The sequence below is a fragment of the Natator depressus genome, chromosome 7 (assembly GCF_965152275.1).
Source record: "Natator depressus isolate rNatDep1 chromosome 7, rNatDep2.hap1, whole genome shotgun sequence".
Taxonomy (NCBI): domain Eukaryota; kingdom Metazoa; phylum Chordata; order Testudines; family Cheloniidae; genus Natator; species Natator depressus.
The window spans coordinates 51634715-51656912 of record NC_134240.1 but is presented as its reverse complement, the minus strand read 5'-3'; the positions used below and the strand labels follow the sequence as shown (position 1 = coordinate 51656912).

At 45.6% G+C, this 22198-nt stretch overlaps 1 protein-coding gene across 2 annotated transcripts in view; it reads left to right on the top strand.

The window, feature by feature from the left end:
* Positions 1-22198, top strand: part of LOC141990793 (uncharacterized) — a 33254-nt gene that overhangs the window by 6159 nt on the left and 4897 nt on the right. Inside the window, exons 3-4 of one of the 2 annotated variants that reach the window (XM_074958419.1) lie at positions 7171-7287; positions 7652-8671. In XM_074958419.1, the coding sequence (XP_074814520.1) occupies positions 7171-7287; positions 7652-8671 (1137 nt within the window). Of the gene's footprint in view, positions 1-7170; positions 7288-7651; positions 12465-22198 lie in introns of those variants that run through there. The other variant, XM_074958420.1, reaches the window with a different exon arrangement.

Below are 22198 nucleotides of genomic sequence, written 5' to 3'. Positions count from 1 at the left end.
GCTTCATGCATGCCTGCCGTCCTAAAGGCTTACCATCCCCTGATGGTCACCTAGGCAGGTCTAACTTCTGCTGACTCCCTAGCGCGGTCCCTGTTTCTGCCTTTTCCCCCCTATCTCCTAACCAGCCATCCCCTTCTTGGGAACGAGTCCTTTTTTAAACTGCTCCAGTCCTTTTGACCTTCTTGGCTCCAGACCTTGGCCCTGCTCAGCTAACCTAGTTCTGTAAATTGTCTGGAGCCAAGAGGTAGAATATTCCAAGCTAATATTTCAGGCATTGTCACTTACCAACCCTTAAGCGATTAATAAGGGGTGTCTAATCTTGAGCCACTCTTCTTCCCTTCCTGCTTGTTTTCCTTGCAGTGTCCCTATTAACCTAAACCAGCATAGTAATACAATCAATATCCCAGTAACCAGGCCAGGGTATTCAGTATTCATCAGTACTAAAGAGCAGCTCCAGCTCTGTCACAGGGGGTGTGGAGAAATAGGACTGAGGCTCTGTCTACCCAGCAGTGCAAGCTCAGGTTCAGACTCTGGCTCGAGCCCAACCCCCATTCCTTCTACACACAGATCTATCTGACTCAGGCCAGTAAGCTCTCAGGACCTGGGCCCTTGGACCTGGCCAGGGCAGTGATTCTGAGCCGGAGTTCCAGAAACTTCATCATTTTGCAGTGTGGAAGCAATTCAAGTCCAGGTCCCCCGATTCATATCCTGAGCATCCAGCAATGCTATCCCACAATCCCATGGGCTAGTGTTCCTTGGCCTTTCTGTCTCAAGACTAGCCAATCAACTCCCAGGAAATGGAAGCACGCCCCTGGTTCAAGTACAACTGCACATCCTATAACCCTGCCATTTTATTCTGACCACTGAACTGCAAACAGCTGTGGCCACCAACAAGAAGAGCCCTTTGCCCAGCATGCTGCTGCATGGCCACAGGACTACAGTCAGATTCTGGTGAATCTCTGGGACAAAGTGAGCAAGACATGGACTTCAGTAAAACCATCAAAAATGACCATGTGTACCAAGAAATAGCAAACAACTGGCAGCACTGGGGATTACATGGACTAGTGACCAGTGCAGGGAGCAGATTAAGTGGCTCAAAAGCAACTACTGGAAAGCCAGAGAACTGCATCTCTGGGAACTTCCCAGCCTCCTGTCTCATTTACAATGACTTTGACCAGGTGCTGGGTGCTTGCTGAGCACTGAGACCCAAGAAATTCACGATAGCCTGGTCAGCCAGGATGACAACCTTCTGACGTTCAATTTCATAGAACTCCTGAGGGGAGCCAGCAGCCACCAGATCAGGCTAGCAAAGTGACTCTGGTGCTCCGACTGGTCCCTCAGTAGCTAGCTGCAGCATATCCTGGGTCCATACTCAGAGGAGCTGTTTGATGACCCCTTGGAGGCGCATTCTGCTGTGGAACTGACGGAAGAAACAGAAGAGGCCAAAGTAGTCCTGGAGCCTGGTAAGTTTCTGGCTCCACGTCCGTTTTTATTAATGTATGAATGAGGGGGATTTCTGGACTATGACCAAATGCAATTTTTATTACAAGCTGCAGGTGTAATGAAGCGGCCTCTGGTGGGACAGAACTGAGAGTTCAGGACAAATTGCTTAGAGCAGGGCAGTTACAGCCCAAAGCTGGAGTTCCTTTACTATTAAGGCACGCCAAACAGAGAGGTCTTTGGTTTTACCCCACTGGCTAACCAGAAGTCATACAAGCAATTCTTTCAGATACTCCAGTCCCCTTGTATCACCACCAGCACCTCTCCTTATGAGGACGAATGGTTATGAAAACCAATACCCCAGTAAAAGAAAAAAGGTTCTCTCTATCCCAAAGGACCAAGCCCCAGACCCAGGTCAATCTACAAGTCAGATCTTTAACGCTGTTGCCAATCCTTTAGAATCTAAAATCTACAGGTTTATTCATAAAAAGAAAGAAATATTGATGAGAGCTAGAATTGGTTAAATGGAATCAATTACATACAGTAATGGCAAAGTTCTTGCTTCAGGCTTGTAGCAGTGATGGAATAAACTGCAGGTTCAAATCAAATCTCTGGAGTACATCCACAGCTTGGATGGGTCATTCAGTCCTTTGTTCAGAGCTTCAGTTTGTAGCAAAGTCCTTCCAGAGGTAAGAAGCAAGATTGAAGACAAAATGGAGATGACGCAGCTGCCTTTTGTAGTCCTTTTGCTACGTGGCTTGTGCTTCCTTTGTTCCAAACACAAGCTACCCAGCACATTGCATGGAAAAACCTTAGAGTTCTGTCCATAGGCATGTCCCTGCATGCCTTGCTGAGTCACAAGGTGAATCTGCCCTCTCTCAATGGGTCAGTTGTATAGCTGATGGCCCTTAATGGGCCATCAAGCAGGGTAGACAGTGCTGATGCCAAATTGTCTGGGGTGTCACCCAGAAGCATAGCACAAGTTTGAAATACATACGGTATAGAGCCAATACTTATAACTTTAAATACAAAATAGTACTTGCATACAGATAGCATAATCATAACCAGCAAATCATAACTTTCTCATAGACACCTTATTTGACCTTCTTTGTACAAGATTTGGTGCCGCTATAGGACCTTGGTTGCAACAATGATCTATACAGTCACAGTTCATGTCAATAACGTCACAGCAGGTATCAGCATATATCTGCTTATGGCAGAATGCATGCCAGTGCCTTGGCGTCTCTCAACCCCCAACACCATGTGGAGTTCAAAATGAGACTGGGAAGAGCAAACAACAGATTAACAAGCATTTAACATTAATTTTTTGCTATATACTCGCACATTCTTACAAAGATGTGCTGGGGTGTTAAAGGTAAGATCCTTATATTGCCTTCCCTTTTAGTACACCACACTGTACAAATTGGCCATGCCACAGCAGAATGAGCCATAGAATCATAGAATATCAGGGTTGGAAGGGACCTCAGGAGGTCGCTAGTGCAACCCCCTGCTCAAAGCAGGACCAATCCCCAACTAAATCAACCGCATCTGTAAACTGTACTGGGCAAGGGGAAAATGTAGTGTATGGATGACAAATTCACTTTCCAAAATGTCAGGGAGTTTGTAGACAGTCCATAAATATGCCAGGGAAAGGGGTGGGGGTGGCTGTGCAGTTCTGTGAGAATTCGTATTACTGTGTGTGTTTGTATGTAGTCCAGAGGTAGATGTACTCAGAGCAGGGTGTATCATAATCCATAGGAAGGCAGTAATCCATGCGGACACTAACCCAGCCTCCTGTTGATTCCCTCACCCAATCCCAGGTGCTGATGATTGCAAACTTTTCCCATAGGAGGAACTCCAGATAAGTAGTCACATTTCAGGGAAGGGTGTATTTCCCAGGCCTTCCTCTATAGAACACCAGCCAACTCCACTCATAGATGTGTTGCCAAGTCACCATAAGCTTGAAAACCTCTGTGGCAGACACTGCTGGCTTGTCACCGGTACCTTGGAATAGAATGTCCTTTTGCCATTCAGGAACCTCCAGGATTTTGATGTCCTCCAGAATGTGGAATGCCTGAAAGACTAAGAAAGTTTAGGTAGTAAACCACAGCAACCCACCCCCCCAACTTCCTTGTGACATACTGGGGTACAATCCAGACCAGTGGGGGTCTGAGTTACCCCTGCCCTGTAACCTGGGGTGCCTTGCAATGCCTTGCCACTGTAGCCTCCAACCTGGACTGCTCACAAACAGCCACCAGCATGCAGGTCACTCATGTGTTTGTGGAACTGCAGCCTGCCAGTCATACCCTAGCTCTCACCAGCCATGATTGTACTGCAGGGTGACTCCATCACACTCCCAGTCCCGGATTTCCCCCCAGAAATGTATGTCCTGTACAGCTCAGCCCTCTCCAGGGAAGTCCAATTATATTATATCCATTATTCCTTCAAAGGAATAAATACACCAACAGTTTATTACCTTAAATAGAGTTATCCAGACACTGTAACTTAAACACATTGGATTAAATAAAACAATAACACAAGTTTATTAACTACAAAGAGAGAGCTTTTAAGTGACCACAAGTAATGAGGCTAAAAAGTCAGAAATGGTTACAAGAAAAATAAAGATAGGCACTAGAAAGTGTGTTAACTTATCAAACTATATTAGATTGGAGCAAAGTTTCTCACCGCATGCTTCCAGCAGTGTTACTGACCAACTCTTCAGGTCAGGATCCCTCCCCCAGATTCCAACAGCTGTTTTCTTTGTCTTCTCAGGTGCAGAGAACTAGAACGTCTGAGAATATACTGAATCTGAGTTTTACAAAGTATCGGTTTTTTGGCCTTGACATTCCACAGGCTCTTTTTTCTGGAGGTGCACTGAACCTTTTCTGAGACAATAATGAACCGTTTGATGTCTCTTCTCATGCCTGTCCACCTTTGCAGCTGAACCCCAGTCCAGTAGAAGCCTGGGATAGAATCATAGGCTCAGAAGATTAGGGTTGGAAGAGACCTCAGGAGGTCATCTAGTCCAATCCCCTGCTCAAAGGAGGACCAACCCCAACTAAATCATCCCAGCCAGGGCTTTGTCAAGCCAGGCCTTAAAAACCTCTAAGGATAAAGATTCCCCCACCTCCGTAGGTAACCAATTCCAGTGCTTCACACCCTCCTAGTGAAATTGTTTTTCCTAATATCCAGCCTAAACCTCCCCCACTGCAACTTGAGACCATTGCTCCTTCTTCTGACATCTGCCACCACTGAAAACAGCCAAGCTCCATCCTCTTTGGAACCCCCCTTCAGGTATTCAAAGACTGCTATCAAATCCCACCTCACTCTGCTCTTCTGCAGACTAAACAAGCCCAGTTCTCTCAGCCTCTTCTCATAAGTCATGTGCCCCAGCCCCCTAATCATTTTCCTCTGCTGGACTCTCTTCAATTTGTCCACATCCCTTCTGAAGTGGGGGGCCCAAAACTGGACACAAGACTCCAGATGTGGCCTCACGAATGCCAAATAGAGGGGAATAATCACGTCCCTCGATCTGCTGCAATGCTCCTACTAATGCAGCCCAATATGCCATTAGCCTTCTTGGCAACAAGGGCTCCATGTCAAAGTGTCCCGGAGCAGTCACGGAGAAAGCATGTCTGTGATGAGCTTATGATGGACATCCTGGACAGGGCCAACAAGGAGGAACAATACCGAAGGGGAAAGGATTCGTGGCAAGCAGAAAGGCAAAAAGCAGGCTGCTGAACATGAGAAGAAGTGCAGCATGCAAGGAGAGACTTGCACTGCAATCTCTGGAGTGGGAACGTCCCTTGAAGGAGGAAGATAGAAAGACATGTTAGAGAGGCTGCTTGAGGTCATGGCTGGGAGAGTTCAGGCTCCTGCTCCACCTGCACCATGTCCTGAATCCCCTCCATGGTACCATGTCCTGCAGACCAGGAACTCATTGGACAGCACCAGGGTTGGGTGGCCCATGGTCACCCTGATGCATGTGACCTGATGCTGGAGGGTTGGGGCTAGTTGCTCACAAAGCTCCAGCAAAGTAGCTTTCTTCATGCAAAAGTGCTGAACCCACTGCTGGTCCTTGCGGGTCCGCATGATGATGTGATCCCACCAATCTGTGCATGTGGCCCTGTTCCAGAAGCACCTGTCTGCATAGGGAGCACCAGTGGATATCACCAAGAGTGGTGAGCAGTGTCAGCCAGTTCCAGGCTGCCATGTCTGTGTCATCGTCATCCTGTGACAGGTGCCTTCAGTAGATCAGAAAATGCCAGTGAAATGTTCACCAGTGTCTCATGCATACTCTGCCTATTTCCTGACACAGGAGTGAAAGCACAAGCAGGACAAGTTCTTCAGATGGTGATTTGTCCATGCTGCTGGCTCCAGTTGTCAAGAGCATGCAGACTCAGGAGATGGCTCAGCTGGGTGTCCTGGTGACCTGAAAAAACTTAACAGTCCACAGGGTGGACTGTTAAGTCACCTCAGTGCACCACGAACAAAGGGCTAGAGTGGCGACAGCTGTGGAGATCACCGGGAAGACTGGGATAGGCTGGTTTGACTTGGGTCTGTGTAATGCAATGTGGATATGTGAGTGTAGTGTGAGTACATGAAATCCATGTCCAGACATTCTAAATCTAGGGTCAATATAAAGTGGGGCTTTCAAACCCGGGCTTACAAACAATGAGCCTGCAGACGTGAGTCCACAGATCTGGGCTTACATTGCAGTATGTTCATATGCTAAGAGACGTGGGGAGGGCAGGGTCAGTAGGAGGTAGGGGAGGGGAGGGGAAGTTTTGGGGATCTTGATCTGCAGAGAGTCCCAGCCCATTAACACATCATCCCCGCCGAGGCCCTGTTGATTTGGAACCTGCACTGCACTCTGATTATAGTCCACTTTCACTTTTTCCAATATTATTTTCACTTTGCTTCTCTCTCCACCGCTCGGTGCCTACACCAACACCCACCCTTCCCTACCCCCTGCAACGCCAGCCACCTTTTGTTAGTACTTATGTCCCTCCCAGCCACAAGATAACCAGTCCCCTGGCACAAATGGGCACTTTCTTGGTGATGTCACAGGTTGGCAGTGAAACTTCTGGGAAATCAGAGAATCTTACTCCCCTCCTCCCCATCTGCATCAGCCACAGTCTCGCTTCCTTGCAGGGTTCTTGGATCATTTAGTCACTCCTTCCCGAGGTCACGTGGTCTTATGCTTATTATTCACAATCTCCTTTTCCAGTGGAATGAGCATCCTGAGATGTAGCATCTAATTCCCCAGCCTTCTTCACATGAGCCTTTTCATATACCCTGAGCTGCTGCATTTGGTGGCATTCCCCACTCCATCCTATTCCATACTACACTGAACCCCGCCAGTCCATTCTTACTGGTCCCAGCTTCCCTATGACCTTTCGTTGTCTTTGGGCCTCTCTCTGTTAGCAAGAAGCAGTTCCAGGGTGACTTCCCCTCTTACTAGACTCTTCGCATTCTGGAACATGGAGTTATCGTCTCTGCATTTTAGGAGCCCCCTTGTCCATGAGTGTCTGGCTTTGTGTGTTCCCAGCAGATTTGGGGCTAGCTAAATGCCTCATAAACAGAGTCACCTGCACCTTTGAGAATCGGTGGAACTCACCCTGACATCTTAACTGCTTTAAAATGGGCAGGTGTTAAAATAACAGAACTTTTTTTGCAACAGAGGTTCCATGACTTAAGCTGATCTCCCTGGTTTTCTTTCCCCCTAAGCAGGGTTTCCAGTTTCCAGACCTGATGTGATCTCCCAGCTGAAACAAAGGGATGAGCCATGGGTCTCAGATCTCCATGGCTCTGAAGAAAGAGAGCTCCCAAGAGGTGCCTGCACAGGTGAGGAATCATGAAACCAACTCAAAAAGTATCAGCACCTAAAAGAAACCATTGGGATTCTGTACAAAGACCTTGTGAGCTCTCCAACTTCAGGATTGTCCCCATCAGGTGCTGTATCCTTAGGGCAGATATCACTCATGGCTCCCTTGCTGTCCTGACTGACTCCTGGCAGAAGCTCCCTCCCTAACCTCCCTTCCCTTGTTTGGATGAGATGCAGAGGTAGATCTGATCCCCTCCTTTCTCCCTTATGAGGCAGAGTTTCGGGAAATACAAGTCGTGATTTTTTTCCTGTCTCCTCAGCACTTACTTTGTTTTGTGCTCCCCTTTTCCATCCCTGTTTCTGAGGTTTCTCTCTCTGTCCCAGCAGGTGAGGGGATGGTGAATGAGAATGAGGAGCCGAATCCTCAGCCAGAAGAGGCTGAGCAAGTGGAACTGCATGGGGCATTAGTGCAAAGATCCCAGTTGATTGTGTCCAGGAGTCATGAGCAGGGAAAAGCTTGTAAGAGTCAGCACAGACCAGAGAGGCAGCAGGGAACCCAGCCAGGGAGAGAAATGGGTAACTCCATTAATTATCAGGGAGTTTACAAAGACTGCAAGGAAACCAGAGCCCAGAAGAGAATCTCCCTGGGAGACAGAAACAACACATGCACTGAGTGTGGGAAAAGTTTCAGTAGCCACTCACACCTTACAAAACATGAGAGAATCCACACAGGAGCCAGGCCCTATGAATGCTGTGAGTGTGGGAAAAGCTTCACTCTGAGCTCTCACCTTATTATACATCAGCGAATCCACACAGGAGACAGGCCCTATAAATGCTGTGAGTGTGGAAGAAGCTTCACTGACAGCTCAACCCTTATAAGACATGAGAGGGTCCATACAGGAGAGAGACCCTATGAATGCTGTGAGTGCGGGAAAAGCTTCACTCAGAGCTCAGCCCTAGTCACACATCAGAGAATCCACACAGGAGAAAGACCCTATGAATGCCATAAGTGCGGGAAAAGCTTCAGTCGGAGCTCAACTCTTATTACACATCAGAGTATCCACACCGGCGAGAGACCCTATGAATGCTGTGAGTGTGGGAAAAGCTTCAGTCAGAGCTCATCGCTTATTACACATCAGAGAATCCACACAGGAGAAAGACCTTATGAATGCTGTGAATGCAGGAAAAGCTTCAGTTACCGCTCAGACCTCGTTATGCATCAGAGAATCCACACAGGAGAGAGACCCTATAAATGCTGTGAGTGCAGGAAAACCTTCTCTCGGCGCTCACACCTTATTACACACCAGAGAATCCACACAGGAGAGCGACCCTATGAATGCTGTGAATGCGGGAAAAACTTCCGTCAGCTCTCAGCCCTTATTAGACATCAGAGAATTCACACAGGTGAGAGACCCTATGAATGCTGTGAGTGCGGGAAAAACTTCCGTCAAAGCTCAGCCCTTACTGCACATCAGAGAATCCATACAGGCAAGAGACCCTAGAGATGTTCTTAGTGTTGAAAAAACTTCCATCAGAGCTCAGCCTTTATTTATCATCAGAGAATCCACAAAGACGACAAACACCATTAAAACCTTGTCCAGGGCTGACCAAAAAATATTTTCTTTAATACTTTTACTAATTACCCCATAGTGAACTTTAAGGCTGCTTGAACCATTTGTGTCACCATGGTCCACCAGGCAAGCGATTTGCTTTTGCTTTTTAAAGCTCACCATTCTTTGGGGGTGAATCTCTTTGATCTTTCTATCAACTCATTTGAATTATGAGTCATGGGAGTGTATGTGTCCCTCCTACCAGGAATCCCCATCAGCCCCAGATTGGGTAGAAAAGGGTGAATTTTAATGAATCCATACATGGGGGGGGGTCATACCTTATGACTGCAGAATTGCTAATATAGAACCTATTTTTAAGAAAGAGAAAAAAGTGATCCAGGAAACTAGAGGCCTGTTAATTTGGCCTCAAATACATGCAAGGTCTTGGAATGAATTTTGAAAGAGAAAGGAGTAAAGCACAAAGAGATAAATGGTAATTGGGATAAAATCTATCATGGTTTTATAACATGGTAGATCATGCCAGATCTATCTGATAGCTGTTTTTTTAGACAAAGGAAATACAATAGATCTAATCTACCTGGATTTTGGTAAGGCATTTGATACAGTTCCATATGGGGAATTATTAGTTAAATTGGAGAAGATGCAGATTAACACAAGAATTGAGAGGTAGGTAAGGAACTGGTTAAAGGAGAGACTACAATGGGTCATACTGAAAGGTGAACTGTCAGGGTGGAGGGAGGTTACTAGTGGCGTTCCTCAGGGATCAGTTTTGGGACCAATCTTACTAATATTTCTATTACTGACCTTGGTGCACAAGGTGGGAGTGTGCTAATAAAATTTGTGGATGACGCAAAGCTGGGAGGTATTGCCAATACCGAGGACCCAAATATAATACACGAAGATCTGGACGATTTTGAAAACTGAAGAAAGAGAAATGGGAAGAAATTTAATAGTGCAAAGTGCAAGGCAGGCACTTGGGGACTAAACAACAAGAATTTTTGCCATAAACTGGGGACTTATCAGTTGGGAGCAACAGAGGAAGAGAAAGACCTGGGTGTCTTGGTTGATCACAGGATGACTATAAGTGGACAATGTGATGTGGCCATGAAAAAGGCTAATGCAATGCTAGGATGCATCAGGTGAGATATTTTCAGTGTAGACAGGGAAGTGTTAGTACTATTACACAAGGCACTGTTGAGTCCTCATCTGGAATACTGTGTGCAATTCTGGTCTCCCATGTTTAAGAAAGATGAGTCCAAACTTGAACAGGTACAGAGAAGGGCTACGAGGATGATCCGAGAAATGGAAAACCTATCTTATGAGAGAAGACTCAAGGAGCTTGGCTTGTTTAGCCTAACCAAATGAAGGCTGAGGGAGATATGATTGCTCTCTATAAATACATCAGAGGCATAAATACTGGGGAGGGAGAGGAGTTACTTAAGTGCCAATGTTTAAACAAGAACAAAAGGATATAAACTGGCCATCAACAGGTTTAGGCTTGAGATGAGATGAAGGTTTCTAACAATCAGAGGAGTGAAGTTCTGGAACAGCCTTACAAGGGGAGCAGTGGGGGAATAAAACCTAACTGGCTTCAAGATTGAGCTTGATAAGTTTATTGAGGAACTGCCTACAATGCCAGGTTGCCCATCTGCAACTGCTAGTAGCAAATATCCCCAGTGACCAGAGATGGGACACTAGATGGAGAGGGCTCTGAGTTGACAACAGAAAATTCTTTCCTGAGTGGCTGGTGGGTCTTGTCAACTTGCTCGGGGTCCAACTGATGGCCATATTTGGGGTTGGAAAGGAATTTTCCCCCAGGTCAGATTTGCCTTCCTTTGCAGCATGGTCACTTGCAGGTTTAAATTAGAATAAATGGTGGATTCTCTATAAGTTAAAGTCTTTAAATCATGATTTGAGGACTTCAGTAACTCAGCCAAAGGTTAGGGGTCTATTACAGGAGTGAGTGAGCAAGGTTCTGTGGCCTCCAATGTGCACGAGGTCAAACTAGATGATTAATAGTCCTTGCTAGCCTTCAAGTCTGTGAGCTACAGTGAGGGATAATCTACCTGTTATTCTCATGTAAAACACAGCTATTCTTGCAGTAAAGGCATAACCATGGCCACTATACACAGGCCATCTAGCACGTTTCCTCATGACCTGAACTAAGCTCCATCCCTTCTCCTAGTCTAAACAATCCTGGAGCATCACATTTATACTGTTCCCCAATTGCAGTGTGTCACCAAGTTCTCCCCCCCACCCCATGTCTCATTCTCAGTTGTTTTCACGTTGCCCTGGAGTGGGCTGAACAGTTATTTTGTACCATTTTTCTCATTTAAAATGTATTTAAATATAATAAAGAACAGGATCGGGGCAGCCTCTGTGACACTACAAGGAGATGGGAGGAGTTGGAGGGATTCCCTTCTCCCCCATGTCCTCAGCATTGTTACTTTCTGTCTGAGCCATGTAGAGTTTTTTTTTCTTCATATTCTATCCCTCCACCTTGCAAAGTGTCACGTGGTGCTGTGTTCTCAGCTCTCTGTGCTTCGGAATCATGGTTTGATTCCTTTGATCTTAAATTAGACTCATTAGGGTAGGAGATGAAAGTGTCACAGACCTGGAAGGGGAATGCAAATCGATCGAAACACAGTGGGGTCATTCTGAGTTTAAATCGCCATTTCTATCTATTGGCAAAACCACTTCTGTGCTTTTTCCTTTCCATTCCATTCCATTGGGATGGTTTGCAGATGGGAAGGTTGCCTGTTTTCCCATTATGATGATGTTAAAACTTTTGTAAATAACATGACAATAATAGAGGAAGCTCTGAGTGAAGCAGTTTTGAATGGCTCAGAGGAGAACACAATGGGAGAACCTGTTGTCCTGATTCTGCATCATATGCAACCTGCTCTGGAATGTCACTTAATATGAAATGGAAAGTGTCTTATTCCTCTCTGTGTTGTGGGTTTTTCTTTCTTTTCTGAAGGCCATTTTGTCACATGACTGGATATTAGTTTTATTTGATAGACTGTAGCTCAGATTTATTGGGCATTTTGAGACAAATGACCATTTACTAAAATAGTAATTTCTCATGTTGTTTTTGCTTTTTCCCCATCACTTCATGTTGACATGGAGGAAGTTCAGATTCAGTTCATTCAACTGGAGAGAGTACTCCAAGCTCTTGGACATGCTACCAATGAAGTCTATATTCTCAAATGGTGAACAGCAGCACATGCCAATTTGTACAACTAACTGAAGTAACAGCATATGATCACACTGTTGTTAAATTTTTTCGGTCAATGTGGTCTCAGATGACCAAAGGAGAGAATTCCACCGTAAGTGACTTGGAACTAGGCAAAATGGCCTTAGAATCATAGAATATCAGGGTTGGAAGGGACCTCAGGAGGTCATCTAGTCCAACCCCCTGCTCAAAGCAGGACCAATCCCCAATTAAATCATCCCAGCCAGGGCTTTGTCAAGCCTGACCTTAAAAACTTCTAAGGAAGGAGATTCTACCACCTCCCTAGGTAACGCATTCCAGTGTTTCACCACCCTCTTAGTGAAAAAGTTTTTCCTAATATCCAACCTAAACCTCCCCCACTGCAACTTGAGACCATTACTCCTTGTCCTGTCCTCTTCTACCACTGAGAATACTCTAGAACCATCCTCTCTGGAACCACCTCTCAGGTAGTTGAAAGCAGCTATCAAATACCCCCTCATTCTTCTCTTCTGCAGACTAAACAATCCCAGTTCCCTCAGCCTCTCCTCATAAGTCATGTGTTCCAGACTCCTAATCATTTTTGTTGCCGTTCGCTGGACTCTCTCCAATTTATCCACATCCTTCTTGTAGTGTGGGGCCCAAAACTGGACACAGTACTCCAGATGAGGCCTCACCAATGTCGAATAGAGGGGAACAATCACGTCCCTCGATCTGCTCGCTATGCCCCTACTTATACATCCCAAAATGCTATTGGCCTTCTTGGCAACAAGGGCACACTGCTGACTCATATCCAGCTTCTCGTCCACTGTCACCCCTAGGTCCTTTTCCGCAGAACTGCTGCCTTGCCATTCGGTCCCTAGTCTGTAGCTGTGCATTGGGTTCTTCCGTCCTAAGTGCAGGACCCTGCACTTCTCCTTATTGAACCTCATCAGATTTCTTTTGGCCCAATCCTCCAATTTGTCTAGGTCCCTCTGTATCCTATCCCTGCCCTCCAGCGTATCTACCACTCCTCCCAGTTTAGTACCGTCCGCAAATTTGCTGAGAGTGCAATCCACACCATCCTCCAGATCATTTATGAAGATATTGAACAAAACCGGCCCCAGGACCGACCCCTGGGGCACTCCACTTGACACCGGCTGCCAACTAAACATGGAGCCATTGATCACTACCCGTTGAGCCCGACAATCTAGCCAACTTTCTATCCACCTTATAGTGCATTCATCCAGCCCATACTTCTTTAACTTGCTGACAAGACTACTGTGGGAGGCTGTGTCAAAAGCTTTGCTAAAGACAAGAAACAATACATCCACTGCTTTCCCTTCATCCACAGAACCAGTAATCTCATCATAGAAGGCGATTAGATTAGTCAGCATGACCTACCCTTGGTGAATCCATGCTGACTGTTCCTGATCACTTTCCTCTCGTGTAAGTGCTTCAGGATTGATTCCTTGAGGACCTGCTCCATGATTTTTCCGGGGACTGAGGTGAGGCTGACTGGCCTGTAGTTCCCAGGATCCTCCTTCTTCCCTTTTTTAAAGATTGGCATTACATTAGCCTTTTTCCAGTCATCTGGGACTTCCCCCGTTCGCCACGAGTTTTCAAAGATAATGGCCAATGGCTCTGCAATCACATCCGCCAATTCCTTTAGCACTCTCGGATGCAACTCGTCCGGCCCCATGGACTTGTGCACCTCCAGCTTTTCTAAATAGTCCCTACCCACCTCTTTCTCCACTGAGGGCTGGCCATCTACTCCCCATGTTGTGATGCCCAGCACAGCAGTCTGGGAGCTGTCCTTGTTAGTGAAGACAGAGGCAAAAAAAGCATTGAGCACATTAGCTTTTTCCACATCCTCTGTCACTAGGTTGCCTCCCTCATTCAGTAAGGGGCCCACACTTTCCTTGGCTTTCTTCTTGTTGCCAACATACCTGAAGAAACCCTTCTTGTTACTCTTGACATCTCTTGCTAGCTGCAGCTCCAGGTGCGATTTGGCCCTCCTGATTTCATTCCTACATGCCCGAGCAATATTTTTATACTCTTCCCTGGTCATATGTCCAACCTTCCACTTCTTGTAAGCTTCTTTTTTATGTTTAAGATCCGCTAGGATTTCACCATTAAGCCAAGCTGGTCGCCTGCCATATTTACTATTCTTTCGACTCATCGGGATGATTTGTCCCTGTAACCTCAACAGGGATTCCTTGAAATACAGCCAGCTCTCCTGGACTCCCTTCCCCTTCATGTTAGTCCCCCAGGGGATCCTGTCCATCTGTTCCCTGAGGGAGTCGAAGTCTGCTTTCCTGAAGTCCAGGGTCCGTATCCTGCTGCTTACCTTTCTTCCCTGCGTCAGGATCCTGAACTCAACCAACTCATGGTCACTGCCTCCCAGATTCCCGTCCACTTTTGCTTCCCCCACTAATTCTTCCCTGTTTGTGAGCAGCAGGTCAAGAAAAGCTCCCTCCCCAGTTGGCTCATCTAGCACTTGCACCAGGAAATTGTCCCCTACGCTTTCCAAAAACTTCCTGGATTATCTATGCACCGCTGTATTGCTCTCCCAGCAGATATCAGGAAAATTAAAGTCACCCATGAGAACCAGGGCGTGCGATCTAGTAGCTTCTGCGAGTTGCCGGAAGAAAGCCTCGTCCACCTCATCCCCCTGGTCCGGTGGTCTATAGCAGACTCCCACCACTACATCACTCTTGTTGCTCACACTTCTAAACTTAATCCAGAGACACTCAGGTTTTTCTGCAGTTTCGTACCGGAGCTCTGAGCAGTCATACTGCTCCCTTACATACAGTGCTACTCCCCCACCTTTTCTGCCTTGCCTGTCCTTCCTGAACAGTTTATAACCATCCATGACAGTACTCCAGTCATGTGAGTTATCCCACCAAGTCTCTGTTATTCCAATCACGTCATAATTCCTTGACATCACCAGGACCTCCAGTTCTCCCTGCTTGTTTCCAAGGCTTTGTGCATTCGTATATAAGCACTTGAGATAACCTGCTGATCGCCCCTCTTTCTCAGTATGAGGCAGGAGCCCTCCCCTCACAGATGTTCCTGCCTGTGCTTCCTCCCGGTATCCCGCTTTCCCACTTACCTCAGGGCTTTGGTCTCCTTCCCCCGGTGAACCTAGTTTAAAGCCCTCCTCACTAGGGCTTTATGATGTTCTTAGGGCCTTGTATCTGGGGCCCTAAGAACATCATAATGGCCACATTGGGTCAGTCCAATAGTCCATCTAGCCCAGCAATCTAGCCCAGTATCCTGTCTTCTGAGAGTGGTCAATGCCTGGTGCTTCACAGGGAATGAACAGAACAGGGCAATCATCAAGTGATCTAGTCCCAGCATCTGGCAGTCAGAGGTCTAGGGATAACCAGAGCATGGAGTAGCATCTCTGACCATCTTGGCTAATAGCAGCAGTAGCTGCAATCCAGGCCCTACAGGCATTTACACCTCACTATATCACTTAGATAATCTTATGACTTGGGAAATACTGTGACTATCTATGCAGCTATGGAGGAAACTGAAATGGCATTTTGCTGAACTCATGTTTTGTAGATGCTGCAAATGTGTATAAAATGAAATCAGTGCTGAATGTGGGACAGCAGCAGAATATCTATTTCTGAAGATATCCAACCTCTGGGGGCTTACAGGGATTCAGATCCAGGCCTGTTTCTAATCCCTCATTTAGATCCGTGCCACCACATTAAAGAAACAAATTGGGCATGTTTGGGGAATGTTCCTCACTATGATGATTAAAAATGTATGTGGTTTAGTAAAGAATTTTACTTCAGTGAAGTGTAAATTTATCCTGACCAAGGCCAAAGCTTTGGCAACAACTACAGTATTAGTACTGGGAACGCAGCAGTTGGTTCTCACCCAAGATAAGGACACTATGGTGATGTACGGCCCAGATAAAACTGTTTTTGGAACCCCGTTCCCTAGTTCAGTGGCATTTATTATAGTCCCAAAAGATGCCATGGTTACACTGGAAACTATTGTCCTTTATCATTTGGATCCAAAGTGTCATGAGGAAAAGAGAGAAGCAATTGGTGCCCTCTGAGGACATTCCTCCCCATGAATCCCAGTCTGGCTCCCTTGTGGAACAAGCAGGACAATCGTGCTGTAGAAGTGATGGCTCCATGTGCAGGCTCCATGTTCGAATGTTGAGTCCTGATTCTATGCTTTTGTCTCAGTTTTGCAGTGGACTTACAGCACTAGTTTTGCATCACTTCTCCTCCACCTCCTGCTACTTTGAAAGATTAAAAAGTCTAAAACAGGGATGGGTAACCTTTGGCCCACGACCTGCCAGGGTAAGCCCCATGGCGGGCCAGGCCTATTCGATTACCTGCCGTGTCCACAGGTTCAGCTGATCGCAGCTCCCACTGGCCGCAGCATCCCTCGGCCCACGCTGCTTCCCGCAGCCCCCATTGGTCTGGAGCGGCGAACCGCGGCCAGTGGGAGCTGCGATCGGCCGAACCTGCAGATGCGGCAAGTAAACAAACTGGCCTGGCCTGCCACAGGGCTTACCCTGACAGGCCGCGTGCCAAAGGTTGCCGATCCCTGGTCTAAAAACAGACTAGGGTGACTTTTTCTCATGATGCAAACCTTCCCACTGAGCGTGAGACCCCCTTCCACCAACACATATGGCTGAACAGCCAGAGACCAATAAACTCACAGTAGTGGAAGGCACCTATGTTGTTTTACACCAGGACTCATTTGGTGGAAATAAGGATTAAAACAAAGATAACATATATGATAAGATTTTGTGATATTTGAAAATGTTATTGTTACCAGTGAAAATAAAATTAAACAGGAAGTTAATTATTGGTTAAAGACTAAGAGACTAATTACCCAAATTATATTGGTAAACTGAAAGTTATATTTTCTTTTTGATAGTGACTATTAGTTGTGGGTAAGAGCTGAGATTACTCAATTCTGAGAGCTGTTCCTGGGCCCTGGTCTGAAATCATAGCCAAATCTATGTAAACATATAAAGCTCCCATATTTTCAGTATTTACAAGTCCAACATTTTATTGTGAAAGCTGGATACAAGATGCTTCTGTCTAGACCTTTTAACCATGTTTGAGGAGTTGACCAAAGAGCAAGTTGGAACAAAAGCTTAATTTCTAAAATGGAGACAATTTTGATGGAAGAAGAGGGATTTGGACAAAAATTGATCTGGCTGAGTGGTTCTCTCTGTAGGAAAGACCAGGGACTGTACATCTTCAGTTTATGTAGTTCATAAATATATTTTTTGTAAATGACTGTGTAGCTGGCATTTAGATCTAAACACTAGTTAAGATACATCATATTTTGTTATAGGTAGGTGCTCTCTTGGAGGAGTTGTGGGGAAAGGGTTAAAAAGAATTGTAGTTGTGTCCAAACATGAGATGGTTTTGGGAGGAAATTATTAAATCCATTCATTTTATAACAAAATGCAGATCCCCTGATCTGCTTACTTAATGCTCCAGTAAAGGATCCGCCTTTTAAACAAGACAGCAGATTATTTCATGTTTTTTATTGCTAGCAGCTAGGTTCCATATTGAACAGGATTAGAAAAAATTTGATTCCCTCCTCCTGTGGAATTGGGTGTATAAAAATATGGATTATTATTGTCATGGAAAATGTTCACATCAACTAAAGCAGTGCCAAAAACCGATAGGTATGTAGAAATCTGGTCACCCATTCTATCGGCCTCAGAGCAGGACAACTCCCCCCGCCAGAAGCCAGACTCTTTAGCCATGTTCTTGGAATATTAGCCTGACCTTGAATATGTGTCGTACAATGTAAAATGTTAACATTTTATTGTAACTTTGCCAGAATAAAAAGTTTTTTAAAAATGAATAAAAGAGCTATCGAGTCATGTCATTTTCAATATACAACATGGGCCAGACTCTGAGTGGCGACTGGCCAGTTGACCTCAGAGACTAGTCAACTCCCTCTAACTTAACCCTTTGGTTTTCACAAGGGAGCAGCTCAGGGGTACACTGATCTTGGCTCCAGGTGCATAGGGGGGCGGGGGGAAGAGGTGCTCAGAGCATTGTAAGGGAAAATGAGCTCCCTGCACCCAGGCTTTCAGGAGTAGGGACTGGTGGGGCAGTGTGGCTGAGTAAGGAGGGGGTGGTGCCTCTGAATAGAGGTGGTGGGGGGCTTGGACTGCAGTCACTGGTGTGGCCAAGCCCAGCTAGGCCCCCATTTGGCATGCCCTGGGGGTTGCACCTGGTGAGGCCCAGCTGACCCTGTGGGGCTGGTTCAAAGGCTTGTAAATGGAGATGAAGAGCGTGTGCATTTCAGCCACTGTGCTGTTGACAGAGCAAATTTGGGGTATGTAGTGGGAGCAGTACTGGTGTAGGAACTGTGACCAGTATGGGACTCTTACTGGAACCAGTACTGGGGTATGTACTGGGACCAGTATGAGGGGGTCTTAATGGGACCAGTACTAGGGTATGTGCTGAAACCAATATGCAGGTGTGCCTGTGACCAGTACTAGAGTTTGCACTTGTGATTATATCTGCAGTCACTAGCCTTGGCCTGCCTTTGTTCCTAGAGGCTCCACATTTGAGAAAAGCACCAGAGGTAATTGTCATGGTGCTGAGCTTGAACCTGCAGCAAGAGGAGCTGAACCCATGGTCATTAAATACAAACCTAACAAATTCAATTTAAACAACGAAAAAGGCTACAAGAGAAAAGCAGCATGTCCTTGGGCCAGGGAAGGAGGCACCAACCCCTGTAGCTGAAGACGCTGTTGCAGATGTCAGCTGCCACCATTTTGCAGTGGAACAAAGGACAGATCCCCTGCTAGCGCACATAAGAGGGTGTGTCCTAGAACAGGGGTGAGGTCTCATCCTATTTCTTCCTGAGGCTCCCCTAACATAGTAGAAACACTCCAGCGCCTGGCAAGGCGGGGGGGGGGGGCAGGCCTCAGGACACCTGGCTTCAACCCTGCCTAGGGTGGGGCTCCCTGCAGTTCTGCTCCCAGTTTCAGCCACATGGCCCTTCTGAAACGAGCTCATCCCTCCTCCCGGGGGGGAGGGGGGGCTGCAGACCTCTGGTTGAAAACTGCTGTCCTAGAGGGGGGCCCCAGGAAGCAAAAATGGAGAAGGGTTTTTCTGTTTTGTTTTGTTTTTTTAAGACAATGGGCGATTGTATAGGAAAAAACCAAAAGCCCTGGGCAGCCCTATAAGCAGTTGGGTGTACTCACCCAGCAACATGGGGAATTAATAGTGTTAGCATGATTGTCCTTTTGCTGGTCACTTGTGCCAATCTGACACATCTCTGGAAAGCATTTATATCTGCAGTGTATTAACACCAGGTGAAAGGGCAGAGGTGTTTGTGCTGCAAAAATGGTTTTCTAACAAACCAGGGAAGACACACTTGCTGACTCATAAAATCATTAAGAACATAAGAACGGCCATACTGGGTCAGACCAAAGGTCCATCCAGCCCAGTATCCTGTCTACTGACAGTGGCCAATGCCAGGTGCCCCAGAGGGACTGAACCTAACAGGTAATGATCAAGTGATCTCTCTCCTGCCATCCATCTCCACCCTCTGACAAACAGAGGCTACGGATACCATTCCTTACCCATCCTGGCTAATAGCCATTAATGGACTTAAACTCCATGAATTTATCCAGTTCTCTTTTAAACCCTGTTATAGTCCTAGCCTTCACAACCTCCTCAGGCAAGGAGTTCCACAGGTTGACTGTGCACTGTGTGAAGAACTTCCTTTTATTTGTTTTAAACCTGCCATTCATGAATTTCATTTGGTGGCCCCTAGTTCTTATATTATGGGAACAAATAAATAACTTTTCCTTATTCACTTTCTCCATACCACTCATGATTTTATATACCTCTATCATATTCCCCCACCTTTTTCCAAGCTGAAAAGTCCTAGCCTTTTTAATCTCTCCTCATATGGGACCCGTTCCAAACCCCTTATCATTTCAGTTGCCCTTCTCTGAACCTTTTCTAATGCCAGTTTATCTTTTTTGAGATGAGACCACATCTGTACGCAGTATTCAAGATGTGGGCGTACCATGGATTTATATAAGGGCAATAAGATATTCTCCGTCTTATTCTCTATCCCTTTTTTAATGATTCCTAACATCCTGTTTGCTTTTTTGACTGCCGCTGCACACTGTGTGGACGTCTTCAGAGAACTATCCATGATGACTCCTGTCAAGATTCCTTCCCCACTCTGAACTCTAGGGTACAGATGTGGGGACCTGCATGAAAGATCCCCTAAGCTTATTCTTACCAGCTTAGGTTAAAAACTTCATCAAAGTACAAACTTTGCCTTGTCCTTGAACCCTATGCTGCCACCACCAAGCGTTTTAAACAAAGAACAGGGAAAGAGCCCACTTGGAGACGTCTCCCCCCAAAAATATCCCCCCAAGCCCTACACCCCCTTTCCTGGGGAAGGCTTGATAAAAATCCTCACCAATTTGTACAGGTGAACACAGACCCAAACCCTTGGATCTCAAGAACAATGAAAAAGCAATCAGGTTCTTAAAAGAAGACTTTTAATTAAAGAAAAAGTAAAAGAATCACCTCTGTAAAAATCAGGATGGTAAATACCTTACAGGGTAATCAGATTCAAAACACAGAGAATCCCTCTAGGCAAAACCTTAAGTTACAAAAAGGCACAAAAATAGGAATATACATTCCATTCAGCTATTTTACCAGCCATTAAACAAAAGAAATCTAACGCATTTCTAGCTAGATTACTTACTAACTTTTTACAGGAGTTCCAAGCTGCATTCCTGATCTGTTCCCAGCAAACACATCACACAGACAGACAGACCCTTTGTTCCCCCACGCCTCCAGCTTTGAAAGTATCTTGTCTCCTCATTGGTCATTTTGGTCAGGTGCCAGCGAGGTTATCTTAGCTTCTTAACCCTTTACAGGTGAAAGAGTTTTGCCTCTGGCCAGGAGGGATTTTATAGCACTGTGGACAGAAAGGTGGTTACCCTTCCCTTTATATTAATGACAACTCCCAAGATCTTTCTCCTGATTAGTTGTAGCTAAATTAGCCCCCATCATATTGTATGTATAGGTGGGGTTATTTTTTCCAATGTGCATTACTTTACATTTATCCACATTAAAATTCATTTGCCATTTTGTTGCCCAATCACTTAGTTTTGTGAGATCTTTTTGAAGTTCTTCACAGTCTGCTTTGGTCTTAACTATCTTGAGCAGTTTAGTATCATCTGCAACTTTGCCACATCACTGTTTACCCCTTTCTCCAGATCATTTATTAATAAGTTGAATAGGATTGGTCCTTGGACTGACCCTTGGGGATCACCACTAGTTACCCCTCTCCATTCTGAAAATTTACCATTTATTCCTACCCTTTGTTCCCTGTCTTTTAACCATTTCTCAATCCATGAAAGGATCTTCCCTCTTATCCCATGACAACTTAATTTACATAAGAGCCTTTGGTGAGGGACTTTGTCAAAAGCTTTCTGGAAATCTAAGTACACTATGTCCACTGGATCCCCCTTGTCCACATGTTTGTTGACCCCTTCAAAGAACTCTAATAGATTAGTAAGACATGATTTCCCTATACAGAAACCATGTTGACTTTTGCCCAACAATTTATGTTCTTCTATGTGTCTGACAATTCTATTCTTTACTACTGTTTCAACTAATTTGCCCGGTACTGACATTAGACTTACCGGTCCGTAATTGCCGGGAACACCTCTAGAGCCCTTTTTAAATATTGGCATTACATTAGCTATCTTCCAGTCATTGTGTACAGAAGCTGATTTAAAGGACAGGTTACAAACCATAGTTAATAGTTCCACAATTTCACATTTGAGTTCTTTCAGAACTCTTGGGTGAATGCCATCTGGTGACTTGTTACTGTTCAGTTTATCAATTAATTCCAAAACCTCCTCTAGTGGCACTTCAATCTGTGACAATTCCTCAGATTTGTCACCTACAAAAGACGGCTCAGGTTTGGGAATCTTCCTAACAGCCTCAACCGTGAAGAGTGAAGCAAAGAATTCATTTAGTTTCTCCGCAATGACTTTATCGTCTTTAAGTGCTCCTTTTGTATCTTGTCATCCAGGGTTCCCACTGGTTGTTTAGCAGGCTTCCTGCTTCTGATGTACTTAAAAAACATTTTGTTACTACCTTTTGAGTTTTTGGT